The 17918-nt window shown below is 21.5% G+C and overlaps 3 protein-coding genes and 1 non-coding gene across 4 annotated transcripts; 2 read left to right on the forward strand and 2 right to left on the reverse strand.

The window, feature by feature from the left end:
- Positions 1–70: 70 nt before the first annotated feature.
- On the reverse strand, positions 71–153 carry tRNA-Leu-UAA-14. The gene has a single exon. It is a non-coding gene; the product is annotated as a tRNA-Leu (tRNA).
- Positions 154–740: 587 nt separating this feature from the next.
- DDB_G0293910 (hypothetical protein) lies at positions 741–1225 on the forward strand (the record flags this gene model as incomplete). The annotated part of the gene is made up of 3 exons (XM_628864.1): positions 741–884; positions 965–1102; positions 1190–1225. 3 exons carry the CDS (start codon positions 741–743, stop codon positions 1223–1225), a joined length of 318 nt encoding a protein of 105 aa, XP_628866.1.
- Positions 1226–1332: 107 nt separating this feature from the next.
- Positions 1333–11296, reverse strand: pks45 (beta-ketoacyl synthase family protein; the record flags this gene model as incomplete). Its single annotated transcript, XM_628865.1, has 7 exons — positions 1333–9644; positions 9736–9997; positions 10153–10369; positions 10490–10679; positions 10778–10886; positions 10945–11018; positions 11167–11296. The coding sequence occupies 7 exons, from the start codon at positions 11294–11296 to the stop codon at positions 1333–1335; spliced, it is 9294 nt and encodes a 3097-aa protein (XP_628867.1).
- An 833-nt stretch (positions 11297–12129) lies between these two features.
- Positions 12130–17913, forward strand: DDB_G0293958 (hypothetical protein; the record flags this gene model as incomplete). The annotated part of the gene is made up of 10 exons (XM_628866.1): positions 12130–12243; positions 12341–12615; positions 12840–13074; positions 13183–14550; positions 14674–14964; positions 15043–15481; positions 15568–15632; positions 15739–17514; positions 17614–17775; positions 17860–17913. 10 exons carry the CDS (start codon positions 12130–12132, stop codon positions 17911–17913), a joined length of 4779 nt encoding a protein of 1592 aa, XP_628868.1.
- Positions 17914–17918: the final 5 nt, after the last annotated feature.

Genomic DNA, 17918 nt, shown 5'->3' on the forward strand with positions numbered 1-17918 from the left:
ATAAAGGATCAGTGGGTTAATTAAAAAGTTGAGATTGAAATTTTTATTTTTATTTTTTTCTTCAAAACCTTGCAAGAGGCGAGATTCGAACTCGCGAACCGAATGGATGAGATCTTAAGTCACACGGATTTAACCAGACTTTCCTACCCTTGCTTTGGATGGTTTTAAAAAATTTTAGAGGTATATGTTCAATTTTAATATAATAATCTTAAAGATTTATTGGATTTTTTTTTAAAATCGTTTAGTTAAGAAAATATATTTAATTTTATAAACAATTTTTGAAAATTAGTTCTTTAAATAATTTTTTTTTATTGTTCATTTCTGTTCAAAGAAAAAAATATTATTATTTTTTTGAGAGTTTCATTTTTATTATAATTAATTTTTTTTTATTTTTGTTTTTTTTTTTTTATTTTTTTATTTTTTTTTTTTTTATTTTAAATTTTGACAAAAATGGTATAAGGGAGAGATGGTGCCGATTAAACTTTGGTTTTTTTTTTATTTTTTTAATTTCATTGAAAATTCTAAATTTATATGAAAAAAACAATTCTCTAAATCATTGTTTTGAGACCTTTTGTAAATAATTATTTTTTAATCTTTTAAATTAATTTATTTTTTTTCAACACTGTTTAAAAAAATATAAAAAGAAGTTTTTTTTTTTAAAAAAAATTTAATCAATTAAAAAGAAATAATAATATTTTTAAAAAACATAGTAATAAATAAATTTTAAAATTTGATAAAAGATGAAAGTCCATTGCCAATTACTAACAAATAATAATAATAATAATGAAACAATAGATTTTGAAGTAGATCAAGATAATACTTTATTAGTAGATTTAAAACAAATGATATATAATAAAACTGGTACTCCAGTAAATAGACAAGCTGTAAATATTTAAAAGTTTTGGTATGTCAATAATTTTATTTTATTTTTACTAACTAACACAAACCTTTTTTAATATTTTAGATTGAATTGGAAAATAAAAAGTTACCACATAGATACGATAAAAAGTCAATATCAAAACTCCACATTAATGAATCATCAAATATAAGAGTTGTTTATGTTTTGGAAGGTGGCTGTTGCGGTGTTGGTTGTGATATTTGTGTATGTATTTTCTTTTTTTAATAAACCCTTAAAAATATATTATTAACATATTTTTTAAAAAATATTTGAAAAATAAAAAAAAAATAGGGTTGTGGTGGAAGTTGTAGATGTTCAATTCAATAAATTTCATAATGAGATGTGAGATCTCACATCTTTTTTAATTTGTAAAAAGAAAACAAAATAAATAAAAATCTTTAAAGAATTTTTTTTTTAAAAAAAAAAAAAAAAGTTTATTTGTAATTTATAAATTTAATTTTTTTAAAGGTAAAAGATAAATGAGTTAAAATCATTTCTGGTGTAATTTTCCAACCTTTATAAGTGTTATTTGATTGTAATAATTGTTTTAAAGTTGGATTTAATTTATAATTACCAGGTATATAAATATTGAGTAATAAATTTTTTGAATTTTTCAAAACAACATGAAGTTTATTACAAGATGGTTCATTTGGGAATGATTTTAATTTCTTTAAAAATTCACCGGGTGGAGTTGGTTTCCATTTTAATTGTGATGCTAATTCTGTTAATAAAACATTAAAACAAATTGATTCACCAAATAAATTATAACATGTTAAATTTTCTGAAATTGATGATGGATTATTTGATGAAGTTGACCAACATTTTGGATTCATTGAAATGAATGATAAGTTTTGAGCTACCCAAGTAACTGGTGTTGAATATAATTGAAGACCTGATTCTTGTTTTGGATATGTTGACATTGCATAACATGATTGTAATAATGTTTGGAAAAAATCTGAATCATTACCAACACCAGTACTTGGATTTGGACCAATAAAAGGTAATCTAATGATACAACATGGTATACCTCTATTTGCAGCTTCTTTAATATGATATTCTGATACGATTTTACCTTGTAAATAACCATTGATAATTGAATTTTTAGATTGAATAATTTTTGGATCAATTTGAGCGAATGTATAATCATCTAAATTATCTCTTTTATCATCTGAATAAACACCAAGAGTGCTAACTTGAACAAATTTCTTTAATTTATTATGACATGAAAATCTTAAACATTGAAGTACACCTTCTACACTTTCAACTTTTGAATCTTCATAATCCATTAGAAAACTTACACTTGCAGCACTATTTATAATTAAATCTACATTATTTGAAAGATTTGTATACTGATCAACTGAAAGTCCAAATGAATCTAATGTATAATCACCTAATACTGGTTTGATTTTATTAATTTCATCTGTTGTTAATTGATTATATAATTGATGAACTTTTAAAAATTCAATTAAAAATGTTGTTGCTTCTTCAATTGTTTTTCTTCTAATTAAACAATATACAATTTTACAATTAACTGATTTAATTAAATAAAATAGAATATAAATTCCAATAAAACCACTTGAACCTGTTAAAAATACTGTATTACTAGTTGTTGTAGTTGGTGATGCTAGTTGTTGTTGTAATTGTTTAAATAATTTAATCATTTCATCAGTTGGTTTTATAGATGAATCTAATTTAATTTCTTTTACCCAATCGATTTGTTTTTGTTGTACTAATTTATTTGATTTTTTAATTGATTTATTTTCATTACCATTTAATTTATTCATTGCATCTGTTACTGATTGAATTAATTGATTAATTGTAACATTTTGAAGTTGTTGTATAGATAAAATATTTGGTGTATATGTTTTATCTAAATAATTCTTTAACTCTACAATTACCATTGAATCTGCACCATAATCTAATAATTTTATATCTAAATTAATTTTAGATTGATCATCAACTGATAAAAACTCTGAAAATTTTGCAAGAATTTCTTCTCTAATTGAAAGATCATCACTTGAACAATTATTTTGATTTGATTGAATTGGATTTGTAAAGTAATCAAATTTATAATAAAGATTATTACTTCCATTTGTTGATAGTTTTGGTAAATTATTAAAATCAAATGATGCAACGATTGTAGTATCTGTTGATAGGGTTGGTTGTTGTAATAATAAATCTAATGAACCTAAAACCATATTTGAAGGCATTGAAATATTACCTAGACCATGTACATATTTTGAAACTGATTCATTACGTGAAACATAACCAATATCACCAATAGAACCCCAACAAATTGTTGAACATCTTATACCTTGAGATTGAATAGTTTTAGCTATTGATTCTAATACAAGATTTGCACCACAATAACCTGCTTGACGCGAACTACCTGAAACTGAAGCAACTGAAGAACTAAAAAAAAAGTTTTTTAATTTCCAACCATTTAAAATCGCTAGCAAATATAGATTCATTGCACCAGTTGTTTTAGCATCATATGCATCATCAATATGTTTCATACCAATATCTTGTGGTTCTGACATAACTGGTACGAATGCATTATGAAATATTGATTCTACTGGTGATAAATTAGGATCATCTTTTTCATAAATTTCTGATATTGCTTTGCTTATTTCATCAAATTTAGAACAATCTGCTTGTTTAAAATGAACTCTAGTTTTACGTGAAAGGTATTTAGCAAATGAAATGAGATATTGTAATTCATTTCTAATTGGTGATTTTGAAATTACAATTATACCTTCTAAATCTTGATAATTATTTAATAAACTGATTTGAATGATTGATAATGATAAACCAGTTTGACCTGTTAATAAAATAGTTTTACCTAAACTATCACCCATGAATTTAAAATCTGGAGAAGCTACTAAATAATTATCCTTTAAATGATTTTGTAAACTTTTAATTGTATCTTGTACTAAATTTGAACAACCATCTCTTAAACCTACTTTATGATTTATAACAATTTTACCAATATGTTTTCTTTGACCGATAAATTCAATTGCATCTTTAATTTGATTAATTGGATACTCTTTAATTGGTATTAATGGTAATTCTTTATTTTTAATCATATCTATTATTAATTGTAATATATGTTTTGATTTTTCAAATCCATTATAAAATATTTCAACTGTACTATAACCAATAAACCATTTGAATTTACTAAAATCAGTTGTATCATTATTATTTAAATGATTAACTGATAAATCTACAATTCTACCACCTTGACCAAGTAAAAGGAAATTTGTATCTAAAAATTCAAATGGTAATGTATTTATAATTAAATCAACACCTTTTTTATGAATAAATGGTAAAATTTGATCAACATCATCAAAACTTTCATTAATGGTGTTATTTTCTTTGATTTCGTTGTTGTTGTTATTTATTTTTGAAAGATCAGTTTTAATATTTTCAAGGAAATCTGTATTTCTTGATGAATAAATTCCAGTTATAAAATCACCATAGGTTTCTCTTAGATAATCTTCTTTTTCTTTTGAACCAACTGTTACATATAATTTTGATTTAAATCCACATGATTTTAAAATATTTAAACATGCTAAACCAATACCACCACTTGCTTGATGAATTAATACTGATTCATTATTTTCAATTTTTAAATTACCAGAATAAAATAATGAATAGAATGAAGTACAATATACTAATGGTATTGAAGCTGCTTCTACAAAACTAATATTATCTGGTTTTAAAACAAATGCATCTTGATAATTGATGGCATGAGATGATGTTGATTTCCAACTTATACCTAAAACTGAATCACCAACTTTAAATTTTGTAACTTTGCTACCAATTCTTGAAACGATACCAGAACATTCAATTCCAAATTCAGGTTTACTATAATCACCATCATGATTTGCCAAAACTGGTGGTACAAGATTTCTAAAAATTAAACTATCTTTAAAATTAATACCAGTTGCCACAACTTGAACTTCAATTTCATTTTCTTTTAAATTGCTTTGTTTTGCCTCTAATTGATACTCTAAATTTTGATTTAATCTTGCGACTAATGAATCTTCTTTATCATCTAAATATGATTTTGATTGATATTTTGATTTAACTCTTTTAATTTTACCAATTCTTTCAAACCAAGTTTCATTACCATTTCTAAAAATATATTCTCTTTGAATATGTTTATTTGGATCTAGTAAATCAATTGCCATATTCATCCATTTAAATGGTGATCCACTAGCAATGGTAAATACCATTTCACCAAAATCGAATGAATATAAATTTAAAATATTTGAAAACTCTGAAAAGTATCTAAAACTACCAATTAATGATGCTGCTAATGCATTGGTTGATTCTTTTAATGCACTTCTAGTTGCTAAAATAAATGGACATCTTAATTTATTTGCTAATAAATATTGATTGATTTTAATATAATCAAAATTAACTTGTTTATAATCACCCAATGATAAATTATTCATTGCTGAAATAAAAAATAAAATTGATTTATCTGTTGGTGGTATTGTTAAACAATGTTTTTCAAATTCTTCAATAGTTTTAATTCTATAAATATCTGTACCTTGTTTATTAATATCCATAATTGGATTTTGGAAAAGATCTTCATTTGTATCTTGCATTTGATCACCAATTATAATAATTTGATCATATGGTCCTGTTATATCATCAAGTGTACTCATTACCTTATCATATAATTTTGATTTTTGAACTTGAATTACATGTGGTTGAATATTTGGTGTTACAATAGCATTATTTAAATTATTATTTTGAAATATTTGATTCCAATCAATATTATCATCTACAATACCACCTCCAAAGTTATCAAAAATTAAAAATTGTTCAAAAATTTCATAATCTTGAAAGTTTGATTGATTTTTTGTATCAATTATAATTAAATGACCATTTGGATATAAAATTGAATTTATAAATTCAATTGATTCATTTAAATTTGTAATTGTTGATAAATTTGTTAAAACTATTAAATCATAATAAGATGGATTAAATTTTTGTTCTAAAAATGATTCATTTAAATTTAATTCTTTAAAAATGATTGATATTGATGATTTTGAAATTAATAAATTTGTTAACTTTTCTTTAATTGAATTTGAAATTTCTTTATTATCATCTTGATTTGTACCATTTAATGTGAATGTAAATTCAATTTCAATTTCATAACTATTTTCAAATTCTATTAATAATTGATTAATTTTATTAATTATCATTTCTGATAAATATCCAAATCCTGAATTAATTTCTAAAATTCTGAATAAAATACTATTATTTATAATTGGTTTAATTAAATCTGTTGCGATTGTATTTGAAATTAATTCATATTGTTTAATTTTCATTCTATTATTAATAATATCTAATTGAGTTTTTGAAATTAAATCTGATTCTGTTACTTGATTTGTTACTGATAATGGTGTAACAATTAAATTATCAATTGCTTGAATAATATTTAATTGTTGTTTTGAACTTGTATTTGTAAATGTTGCAATATTATCCCAATCGATTAAATCAACATTTGATTTTAAAATTTGGAAAATTAATTTGGCTAATACTCTTTTACCATTATTTAAAATTGTTGTTTCTTTTCCTGCTGTACTTGCTAATACCATATCATCGATTGATGCTACACCACCATTAACTAATATACTATTATCATCGATACCATCATTATCATCATCATTATCAATGATTAAACAATACTTTTCAATTAAATAATCAATTGATTGTGATTTAATTTCTTCTTTTGTAAATAAATTATTATTTCTCTTAAAGATTGCGAATAAACAATTTGATAATGCTTTTCTAATTATTTGTGATTGCTCATCAGTTGTTTCAAAATTTAATTGATCAAATTTATCTTTTAATATTAATGGTGATGGTAATGTTGAATCTTTTGATTGATAACAAATTTTATATAAATTATCATTTGGACTTTCAATTATGTATTGATTTTTATATGGTGTTAATTGAGTGTAAACTACCAATGGCGAAAAGAATAGTATTGTACCATCTTGAAGCATTGTTAAAATTGAAACGAAATAAGATCCACATTTCTTTTCTTTTATTTGTGTATATGTATAAACAAATTTATGTTTTTCTCTATCTTCTGCTGATTTTGGTATATTTTTTGAAAAGAATTTTAAATTTTCAATACTTGAAAATAACATTGGCTCTTTATTCTCTTTTACAGCACAGAATGGTTGAAAAGCAGAATCAATTACACATAAATTTAAAAATGATTGATTATCATATGATGATAATGTTGTTAATGGTACTTTTGCTAAACAACAATTATGACCATAGCTAACTTCTTCAATACTTTGGAATTTACCTTCAAATGTAAATTGTGCTTTATATTTAATTGTTTCATAAAGTTCTTTCTTTTGAATGGTTACAAAATTAGTTTTTGCTTTTAATTTTTCAATATCAAATTTTCTAACGACTTCATCATTGTGTTTTGTAATTGAAAATTTACCACTACATGAGAGTGACCATTTATTTGTTTTTTTATCCTTATAATGGAATGAAACACGATATTCATTTTTACCACTTGGTGTGATATTTGTTGATAAATAAGTTTTCATTGATGGTAATAATAAAACTGCAGATTTAAATTCCATTGATTGAATTGTTAAATCTTGATCTGGGAATGCTTTTAATATACTATCAATATAACCACAACCTGGATAAATTACTCTATTTCTACTTGAATGACCTTTAAAAAATTCAAATGGTTCTTTTTTAATATCAATAATTGAAACGTATGATTGATATGGTTGTCTTTCATTACGATTACCCAATTGATTAATTGCTGGTCCATTTTTAATATAATTTGAAATTAATGGAGCTACAGACCAATATGATTCATCATCCCATGAATACTTGAATAAAACATCTGATAATTGTTTATATTCAGTATTTTGAAAATCTAATGAGTTTGTTTGATTTGAACAATTAAAATTGACATTATAACCTTTACAATATAATTGTGATATACTTGTTTGAATTTCTAATACTTGATCTTTATTCTTTTTATTTAATGATGATAATACTGATATAGTTTGATCTTCAATAAAGAAATAGTTTGAATCTTGTGGTATCATTTCTCTAATATAATTTCCTAATACTGGTGATGCTGAAATTTCTAAAAATATTACTGAACTACCTAAACCTTTTTTTTCAATGTAATTGAATACATTTTTAATTGTTTTTTCAAATTGTACTGGTTTTCTAACATTTTCATAAACATATTTTGAATCAAATAAAGTTATTGTATTAGTGTTGTGAGCACTGGCTTCATCAGGTTGTTGGGCAACTTCGTCATCATCATTGAATAAATTTGAAGTTACGGTTGAAAAATTTGGGATATTTGATTTGGTTGATTTAATATCTTTTAATTGTTTTAATAATTCATCTTTAATAGGTTCTTGTGATGATGAATGGAATGATGATTGAGCACCTAAAAATATTGAAAATGTTTCTTGCTCTTTTAAGATATTTGAAATTTCTTGTAATTCTGATTCTTTACCTGCTAAAACGATTGAAGATGGTGAATTAAAACAAGCGATTTCAATTGATGGATATTTTTGTTGAAAATTATCAAATTCTTGATTAAACTTTTGTTCATTTAATGAAGCTACTAACATTTTACCACTACCACTTGTTTGTTGTTGTAATCTTGAACGATGATATATGATAAAGCATCCAGTTTCTAAATCAATCATACCTGAACAAACTGCACTTGAAACTTCACCAAGTGAATGACCTATTGAAATTGATGCTAAAATACCCCAATGTTTATATAATTCAATCAATGCCATTTGAATCATAAATACTGATGGTTGTGCTAAAATTGGTTCATTAATTGTAACTGTATCATCATCTTTAATTGAATTTAATTTATTTAAAATTGAATAACCATAATGTTTTGATAATAATGAATCAATTTGATCAGTTTTTTGTTTGAAAATTGGTTCTTGATCATAAAGTTGAGTGAACATTTTTGACCATTGTGGACCTTGACCGCTAAAAACGAATACTAACTGTGGATTCTTATTGGTATCTTTAATAATATTTCCTGATCTATTTGAATTAGTTGTTATAATTGATTGAGTGCTTCCAGCTTCTTCCCAATTACTTGCGATAATAACTGATCTTTGAGTTAATTTTAAAGTTTTTGAATCTAATTGATATTTAACAAAATCTTTAAAATTAATAGTTTCTGAAAATTCTTTACTTGAATTAATTAATTTTTCTTTATATGATTCTAATGATGGTTTTGAATTTGCTGAAATTGGTATTAAATACTTTTGATTTCCATTATTGTTAGTTGTTGCAGTTGTAGTAGTCGAAAGCAATGGAAATGTTGATAAGATTGCTGTACCATTTGTGGTTTTTGTAGTTGTTGGTTTAATATACTCAGTTAAAATTAAACATACATTACTACCTGTAATACCAAAGGAATTGATTGCAATTGATACTTTCTTATTATTTGGGAATGGTGTATTCTCTGTACAGACTTTAATTTTCCATTCATCAAATTTAATATTTGGATTTGGTTTATCGAAATTAATGTTTTTTACAAATTGACGATGTTTAAACATTAATGCTACTTTTGCTAAACTTGCAACACCACTTGCTGGTTCTAAATGACCAATGTTTGCTTTAATTGATCCAATTAATAATGGTTTTTCTCTTGATTCTTTAAATACACTTGATACACCTTCACATTCGATTGGATCTATAATTATTTTATAAAATTTAAAATTAATATAAAATAATGGTAATAATGATAATAATGAAAAAGTTTAATAGTGTTGTTGATTACATACCACCAATTTGAGTACTTGTACCGTGTAATTCAAAGAAATCAATATCATTTAAAGCGATTGGTGTACTATTGGTAGTTTCTTTATTACAAGATTCCATTGCACTTTTAATATTATTTGCTTGTGATTGTTTTGATGGTGCAAAGAAATTACCTTTGTTTAAATTACCATCTACATTACTGTTTGTACCTTTGATAACTGAATAAATTTGATCACCATCTTGAATTGCTTTTGACATTTTCTTTAAAATGATTGATACAACTCCCTTATTATTATTATTATTATTATTATTATTATTATTATTATTATTATTATTATTATTATTATTATTATTATTATTATTATTATTATTTATAAATCATTATTAATATTTAAAAATTAGCTATTATTTCATTTATGTTTATATAATTTATTACATACTTCTGAACGAACAAATCCATTTGCATCTTGATCAAATGCTTTACTTTTACCAGTTTTACTTGTAACATTTGCAGATTCAAATGATCTTGATGTATGTGGACTCATAATGAAATTACAACCACCAACAATTGAATAATCTGATTCTCCACTAATAATTGATTTATAACCAAGATGAACTGCATTTAATGAACTTGAACATGCTGTATCAATTGTTAAACTTTAAATTTATTTTTTAATATAGAGAATTATTATACAAATTAGTTAATTAAACTTTAATATAAAAAAAAATAATAATAAAATTAAAAAAAAAAAAAAAATTTATAATACTAATAATTACCTTGCACCTCTAAAATCAAAACAATATGATATTCTATTTGAAACACCTGACATATTTGAATTGAAAATGTTCATTGGTGTTTCATCAAAATCAACATTTATAGATGCATAATCTAATGAACTTGCACCTACATATACAGATGTATTGGTACCTCTGAGTTTAAATGGATCAATATTTGCATCTTCAAATGCTGTATCAATGATTAAATATATTTGTAAATAGAATTAGTAAAATATTTGATTTATTATTCTAAATTAACTAACTATAATATCAATTATTAATACTCACCTTCCCATGTACATTTCAAAAGTAATCTTTGTTGAGGATCAATTGATGGTACCTCTGTTGGAATAATACCAAAAAATAAAGGATCAAATGACATCCATTCATCTAAATCCTAAAAACAGATTATTAATATTATTATTATTATTATTATTATTTTTTAATATACATACAATTAAACCTGCATATTTACTTGAAATCTCATCCATTGAGGCAAATGAATCGCTCCATCTATTTGTCGTTTCAACTATGAAATAAATACATGATAATTTTTAAAAATATTAAATATATAATTAGATAGACATTTAAAACCTTTTTTTTTAATTTGGAAAAAAAAAGTGAAAAAAAAAAAAAAAGTGAAAAAAAAAAAAAAGTGAAAAAAAAAAAATAATTACCAATTCCATCAAAACCAGCTAAAAAACCTTCCCATAATTCTGATGGCCTATTAATTGAACTTGGTAATCTTAAACCAATACCAATAATTGCGACATCATTATCACCATATTTAATATTTTGGCTATCCATTTTTTTAAAAAAATAAGTGCTTTTTTATTTTTTTTTTTATTATTATTATTTTTAATACAAAAAAAAAAATAAAAAAAATTATCAAAATTAAAAAAAATAAAAAAAAAGAAACAAAATAAAAAAAATAAAAAAATAAAAAAAAAAAACTATTATTTTAAAAGAAGAGAAAACATTTCTAAAAAATCTAAAGATATTAGTTGGGTGAGTTTCACATAATAATTAATTTGATTAACGGAAGAAATATGCAAAAATTGGCAAAATTTTTTAATTTTTATTTTTTATTTTTTAATTTTTTTTTTTTTTTTTTGACAAATTAATTTCATTTCAAACCCCTTACTCTTTTTTTTTTTATTTCCAAAGAAAAATCAAAAAATGTAAACCAACCAATTGGGTGTACCAAAATAAATAAAAAAAATAATAAAATAAAATCACATAATGTTGTTATACATGTTAAAATTATCATTGTCAGAGATATCTAAATTAATTTTATTGTCAAAAGAAAATAAAATAAAAAAAAAAAATCTTAACTGTGGATATTTTTTTATTTATTTTCAATTATTTTTTTTATCTTAATTTCAATTTTTTTTTTTTTTTTGTTTTATTTTAAAATAATAAAAAAAATAATAAAAGTAATAATAAAATTTAATATTAAACCAAAGTTCCATTTAAATTTAAATAGAACTTATAAAAAAAAAAAAAAAAAAAATGAAAATTTTTTGGGCAAATCTTAAAAAAAAAAAAAAAAAAAATAAAAAAAAAAAAAAAAGATTTAAAAATTGGTTTTTTTTTTTTTTTTTATTTTCATCAACAATATTTTAAGGCTAATTTAAACAATGACAGGATTTGAAATATTTAAAAAAAAATATCAAGTTATACAAATTTTAAATGAAATTAATAATAATTTAGAAGAAAGGTTAATATCAATTGCAAAAGATAAATCTGGAAAGGTAATTATTTTTTTAAATTTAAAAATTTTTCTATTAAATCTAATTCTTTTTTTTTATTTTTATTTTTTTTTTTTTTTTAAAATAAAACTTTGAAAAGTTATGTGTTTTAAAAGAAATTAAATATTTAAATAATAAAAAAAAATTGGAAGAATTTAAAAAAGAAGAGAAAAATGAAGAGGGAATTCAAAAGAGAATATATCAAAGAAATTTCAATTTAGAATTTAACCATTTAAAAAATTTTTCTCAAATGAATCATACTAGTATAATTAAATATATTGAACATATTGAAAGTAAAGATGAATTTGGTTTAGTTGATAGATGTATTTTTGTTACAGAATACTATGAAGATGGTGATTTATCTTCTATTAAAGAGTAATTATTATTATTATTATTATTATTATTATTATTATTATTATTATTATTATTATTATTATTATTATTATTATTATTATTATTATTATTATTATTATTATTATTATTATTATTATTATTATTATTTATTTGAGAAACACAACTTACTAACAAAATACACTATTTTAATATTTGAAAAAAAAAAAAAAAAAAAAAAAAAAAAAAAAAAAAAAAAAAAAAAAAAGAATTGAATTTAAAGATATTATAAATTTATTTTTAAAAATGTTAATAAATTTAAAAGAATTTCAAAATGTAATCATTCATAGAGATATTAAACCAGAGAATATATTTTTGAGAAAATTTAAAAATAATGATGGTAAAGTTGAATTGGATTGTTATTTAGGTGATTATGGTAGTGCACAAACATTATATACTCAAAATAAATCAACATTAATTGGTACAAATCAATATATTGCTCCTGTAAGTTTTAAAATTAGAATTATTTCTATTATTATTATTATTATTATTATTATTATTATTATTAACGTAACAATAAATTATTAATTTATTAATGAATTAACTGAACAGGAAGTAATAGAAAAAAAGGGACATACAAATTTAATTGATATTTATAGTTTAGGTAAAACATTACTTTCTTTAAGTAAAAGAAATACAGGATTTGTTTATAATAGAATCTATTTAAAATTATTTGAAATTATGACAAATCCATTTGAAACTAGACCAAATGTTAATCAATTAATAGAATTCATGTGTAGACATCATGAAAATTTGAAATACACTCTATTAGTTAGTGATTTTCAACACAGAGATTCAATTAAATGTTTAAACTATTTAAAAGAGAAACTTATTGGAATTTTAGACAATAAAACAAATCCTTTAAAAAAGATTCATATAGATATGGAATTTCAAGGTAAAACCTATCATTGTAATGGTGTATTAAGATCAGAATATTTAAGAAATGAATACATTTTAGAAAATTATCCAATAAATAATAATAATAATAATAATAATAATAATAATAATAATAATAATAATAATAATAATAATAATAATAATAATAATAATAATAATAATAATAATAATAATAATAATAATAATAATAATAATAATAATAATAATAATAATAATAATAATAATAATAATAATAATGAAGGAGAAGTAGTTCAAGTGATTGAGTTGGTTTCAACTGATGAAAAACACTACTCTGTACTAGAGGGTCATATCAATTTAAGTGAGTCACCCATTTTAAATTCTTTATCTTTTCATGATTTTAAAGTCATAAGAGGTACAGCTCCTATTATGCATTTTAACGATATCAATACTTCCACTACTGGAGAAGAAGAAGAAGAAGAAAAAAAAGACAATCTGAAACGTCAAAATGAAAATAATCAAATAGAACAAGAAGATAAAGGAGAAAAACACTTAAAAGAAACTTTAAATAATAATAATAATAATAATAATAATAATAATAATAATAATAATAATAATAATAATAATAATAATAATAATAGTAATTATAATAGTAATAGAAAATGTTTATTAGTTTTAGTGCCAATGAAAAATCATTCATTTAGATTATATAAAGATATATTAAAAAATGCAGATGAAACAACAGTTGAAATTATTCAATTAAAGGCAATCTTTCATTCATTATTAGCTTCATATTTGGTATCATTAACAGGTGTTGATTTTGCACTTCAATTTCTAATTAGAGGTGATGGTATAAATGTTTACTTTGAACCACCACAACCTTCAGATACCACCACTTCAAATAATGGTGAAATTAAGTTAACAGATTATGGATTTAAATTTTTATTCCCATTTAAACATGTTTCAACAGTTTACTCTGAATGCAATTCTACTTATTTCGATATATTTCCACAAAGTATTCCAGTAAAAAACCCATTAGTAAAAGAAATACAACAATTTTTTAAAGTTTGTATAATTGGATTCATGAAATTTAATTAATTAATTACCACCACTATTTAAAAAATAACTATAAACTAATTTACTTTTTTTTTTTTTTTTTTTGGTTTTTTTTTTTTTTTTTTTTAATAGGATGAATCTCAAACAAAAATTCCATTCACTACAATATTTCAAAGATTAATTTCAATTGTATTGAGAGAGGAATATCAATATAAAAAATACAAAGAGTTGGAATATTATTTTGAAGCATTTAATTCTATCGATCATCACTATCAACAACTAAAAATAAATAATGAAAACCTAGTCAAATCAGAATATATAACTAGATTAATAGATTCAAAAGAAATTATAAAAGTTGTAAATCATCTTACATTCATGCCAGTTGATGACTATTTCTTTTATGTAGTTCCTCATAATGAAAAGGTAATAATAAATTAAAATAAATTCACTAATTTTTTAAATACTATTTTATTAATAACCTAAAATTTAAAAACTAATTAGGTTTATGGAATTGAAGTTTATAAGAATTTTCAAGATATTGATTTCTTTGGACATGCAATAAATATAATTAGATTATCATTAGCAATTTTAAATGATCATAGTAAACATTTTAAATTTATTGATGCACATAAGGATATAAATAGTAGTATTTATTATTTTGTTTATGAATTACCTCCATCTCTTGCAAGTAATTATAAATCAACATCTGAAATTCAAATCAACAACAAGAACAACAACAACTTCTACAACAACAACAACAACAACAACAACAACAACAACAACAACAATAATAATAATAATAATTCTAATGATAAATCTGATAATGAAAACAAATTATTATTTAAACAATTAATTAATCAACATTTTAATAATTGTATTGAATTTATTAATAATATTAATACATTTGCTCGTGAAAAAAACCCAATTAATATATTATTATGTAAGTTTTTTTCTTTTTTTTTTTTTTTTTTTTATCATTTTGTATATTTATATATATATTAATATAAAAAAAAAAAAAACATATAGATTCAATGCATACAATAATTACAAAAAATGAAATGAATGTATCAAGTCTTTATTATTCATATATGGTAAATATTTATTTTTTAAAACAAATAATTTAAATAAAGGAAAAAAATAAAAAAAAAAAGTTACTAATAAAAAAAAAAAAAAAAAAAAAAAAAAAACCTATTAAAGTTATTTGGTAAAGTTAATCAATGTATAATTGGTTCATTTTATGATATTGGTAAATGGGTTTATGGTGACCAATTTGAAAAAAAAATTAAAAGTGCAACATTTTTAAAGAATCTTCAATATTTAGTTTGGTATAAAATGAGTATGATATCTAATAATCATCATCAAGTTTATTTTAGTCTTTCTAATCTTTATAGTATCCTTAATGAAGATGATAAGGATATGATGATTCTAAATTTAGAATCATCACTAAAAATTAATGAAAATAATGAAAATGAAGAAAGTTTACCTCAAAAATTATTCAAACTTGATGATATTGAATTTGGTGATAATTTTAAATATTCTAAAATTTTAATTGGTGGTATTTGTTATTACATTTTAAATATTAAAGAAGGTGATATATTTAAAGAGGATCAATTTGGTTTAGAAAAGAAAATCTTATTATTAGAACTTAAACAATTAGAAAGTGGTAAAAAATATTTATGTTTTAGAAAACAATCACATCAAACAAATACTTTAAAAGAATTGAAATTCAATTGTAGAACAATTAATAAAAAAATAAATGATGAAATCATTTTGGAACCTTTATTTGTAGTTGAAGATTCAAATGTTACTTTCCATTTCTATGAATATAAATCATCATTTGAAAATATTAAATCAATTGAATCATATAGTAAAGATAATAGTACAGATTATAATGGAATAGTTATTATAAGATCATTACTTTATTATATTCAATATTATTTATCAAATTATAAAAATGATGACGATGGTTCTGATGATGATAATGACAATGATAATAATAGATCATTAAAATTGGTATTAGTTAATATGAAAGATAATGAATCATTAATTTATTTAGATATTCAATATTTAATATATAGATTATACGGTGTTGATATTTCTTTAACAAATGAATGGACAAAAATTAATGAATCATTAATAAATGGTACACCATCATTAATTACAAATTTTATTCAAACAAATAGAAATAAAATTTTAAATGATTCAATTTGTTTAGAAATTTTATCAAATGAATTAATGATAAAGTTTAAACCAATTGAAATTGAAATTCAAAGAGAGATAAACCATGTTACTTCTGTTGTTTCTGTTGTTGATGTTGATGTTAGTGGTAATTCAAGTAAAAAGAAATTTGTTAGAAAAGCAATTGGTTCAATAATTGATTTAAAAATTATTGGTAAAAATTATGGTGGTATTGATTTATCAAATCCTCGATCATTAGGAACCTATAATTTAATTGGTGATTCAGTTTTTAGAAATATTTCATTTTTTGAAAATAAAAAATTATTTGAAAAATTTGATACAAATGTTAACTTTCAAAAAGAAATTGAATTTGTTAAAAATTATTCAAAATTTTTAAATTTTGATATTTCAAATAGAATACCAAGAGAGTATAGTATATTAAAATCAATTAAAGGAATGAATGGTGTTGTTCAAATTGATAGTTGGTATCTTGAAAATGATATAATCTATATTTTAATGGATTATTTTGATGGTCAAAATTTATTAGAAGTCTCTCAAGATCTCATCAATGATTTTACTTTATTCTCAATATTAAATCAATTATCAAAAATATTATTTGAATTAGAAACAGTTTATTCAATTCATCATCGTGATTTAAAACCTGATAATATATTAATTAAAAATGATTTAACAATATGTTTAGCTGATTTTGGAATTTCACATTTTTCAAAAGAATTAAAAAATGATCAAGATTTATATTATTCAAAAGATGGAACCCTTGGTTATCAATCCCCAGTATGTATAAAATAATATTATTATTATTATTATTTCCCCAAAAGAAAAAATTAAAAAAAAAAAAAAAAAAAAAACTTCCCAAAAAAATTAAATAAACAGGAAATTTATAGTAGTGAATTAAGAGGTAATGGAGATATAAAAAATCAACCTTATAAAATGGATGTATTTGGTTTACGTTGTGTTATGAAGTATTTAATGTCTAAATTTAATTCTTCTTCTTCTAAATTAAAAGAATTGGTTGAGAAAATGGGTTTTTTTAATGTGAAGTATTTTTTTTTTTTTTTTTTTTTTTAAAAAAATGTATTAACATATTTTTTTTTTATTTTCCTATTAATTTATATATAGTATGATGATCGTATAAGTTTAAAAGAACTAATAGAATGTTTAAATAAATTATAAAAAAA

This window comes from Dictyostelium discoideum, assembly GCF_000004695.1.
Source record: "Dictyostelium discoideum AX4 chromosome 6 chromosome, whole genome shotgun sequence".
NCBI lineage: Eukaryota > Evosea > Eumycetozoa > Dictyosteliales > Dictyosteliaceae > Dictyostelium > Dictyostelium discoideum.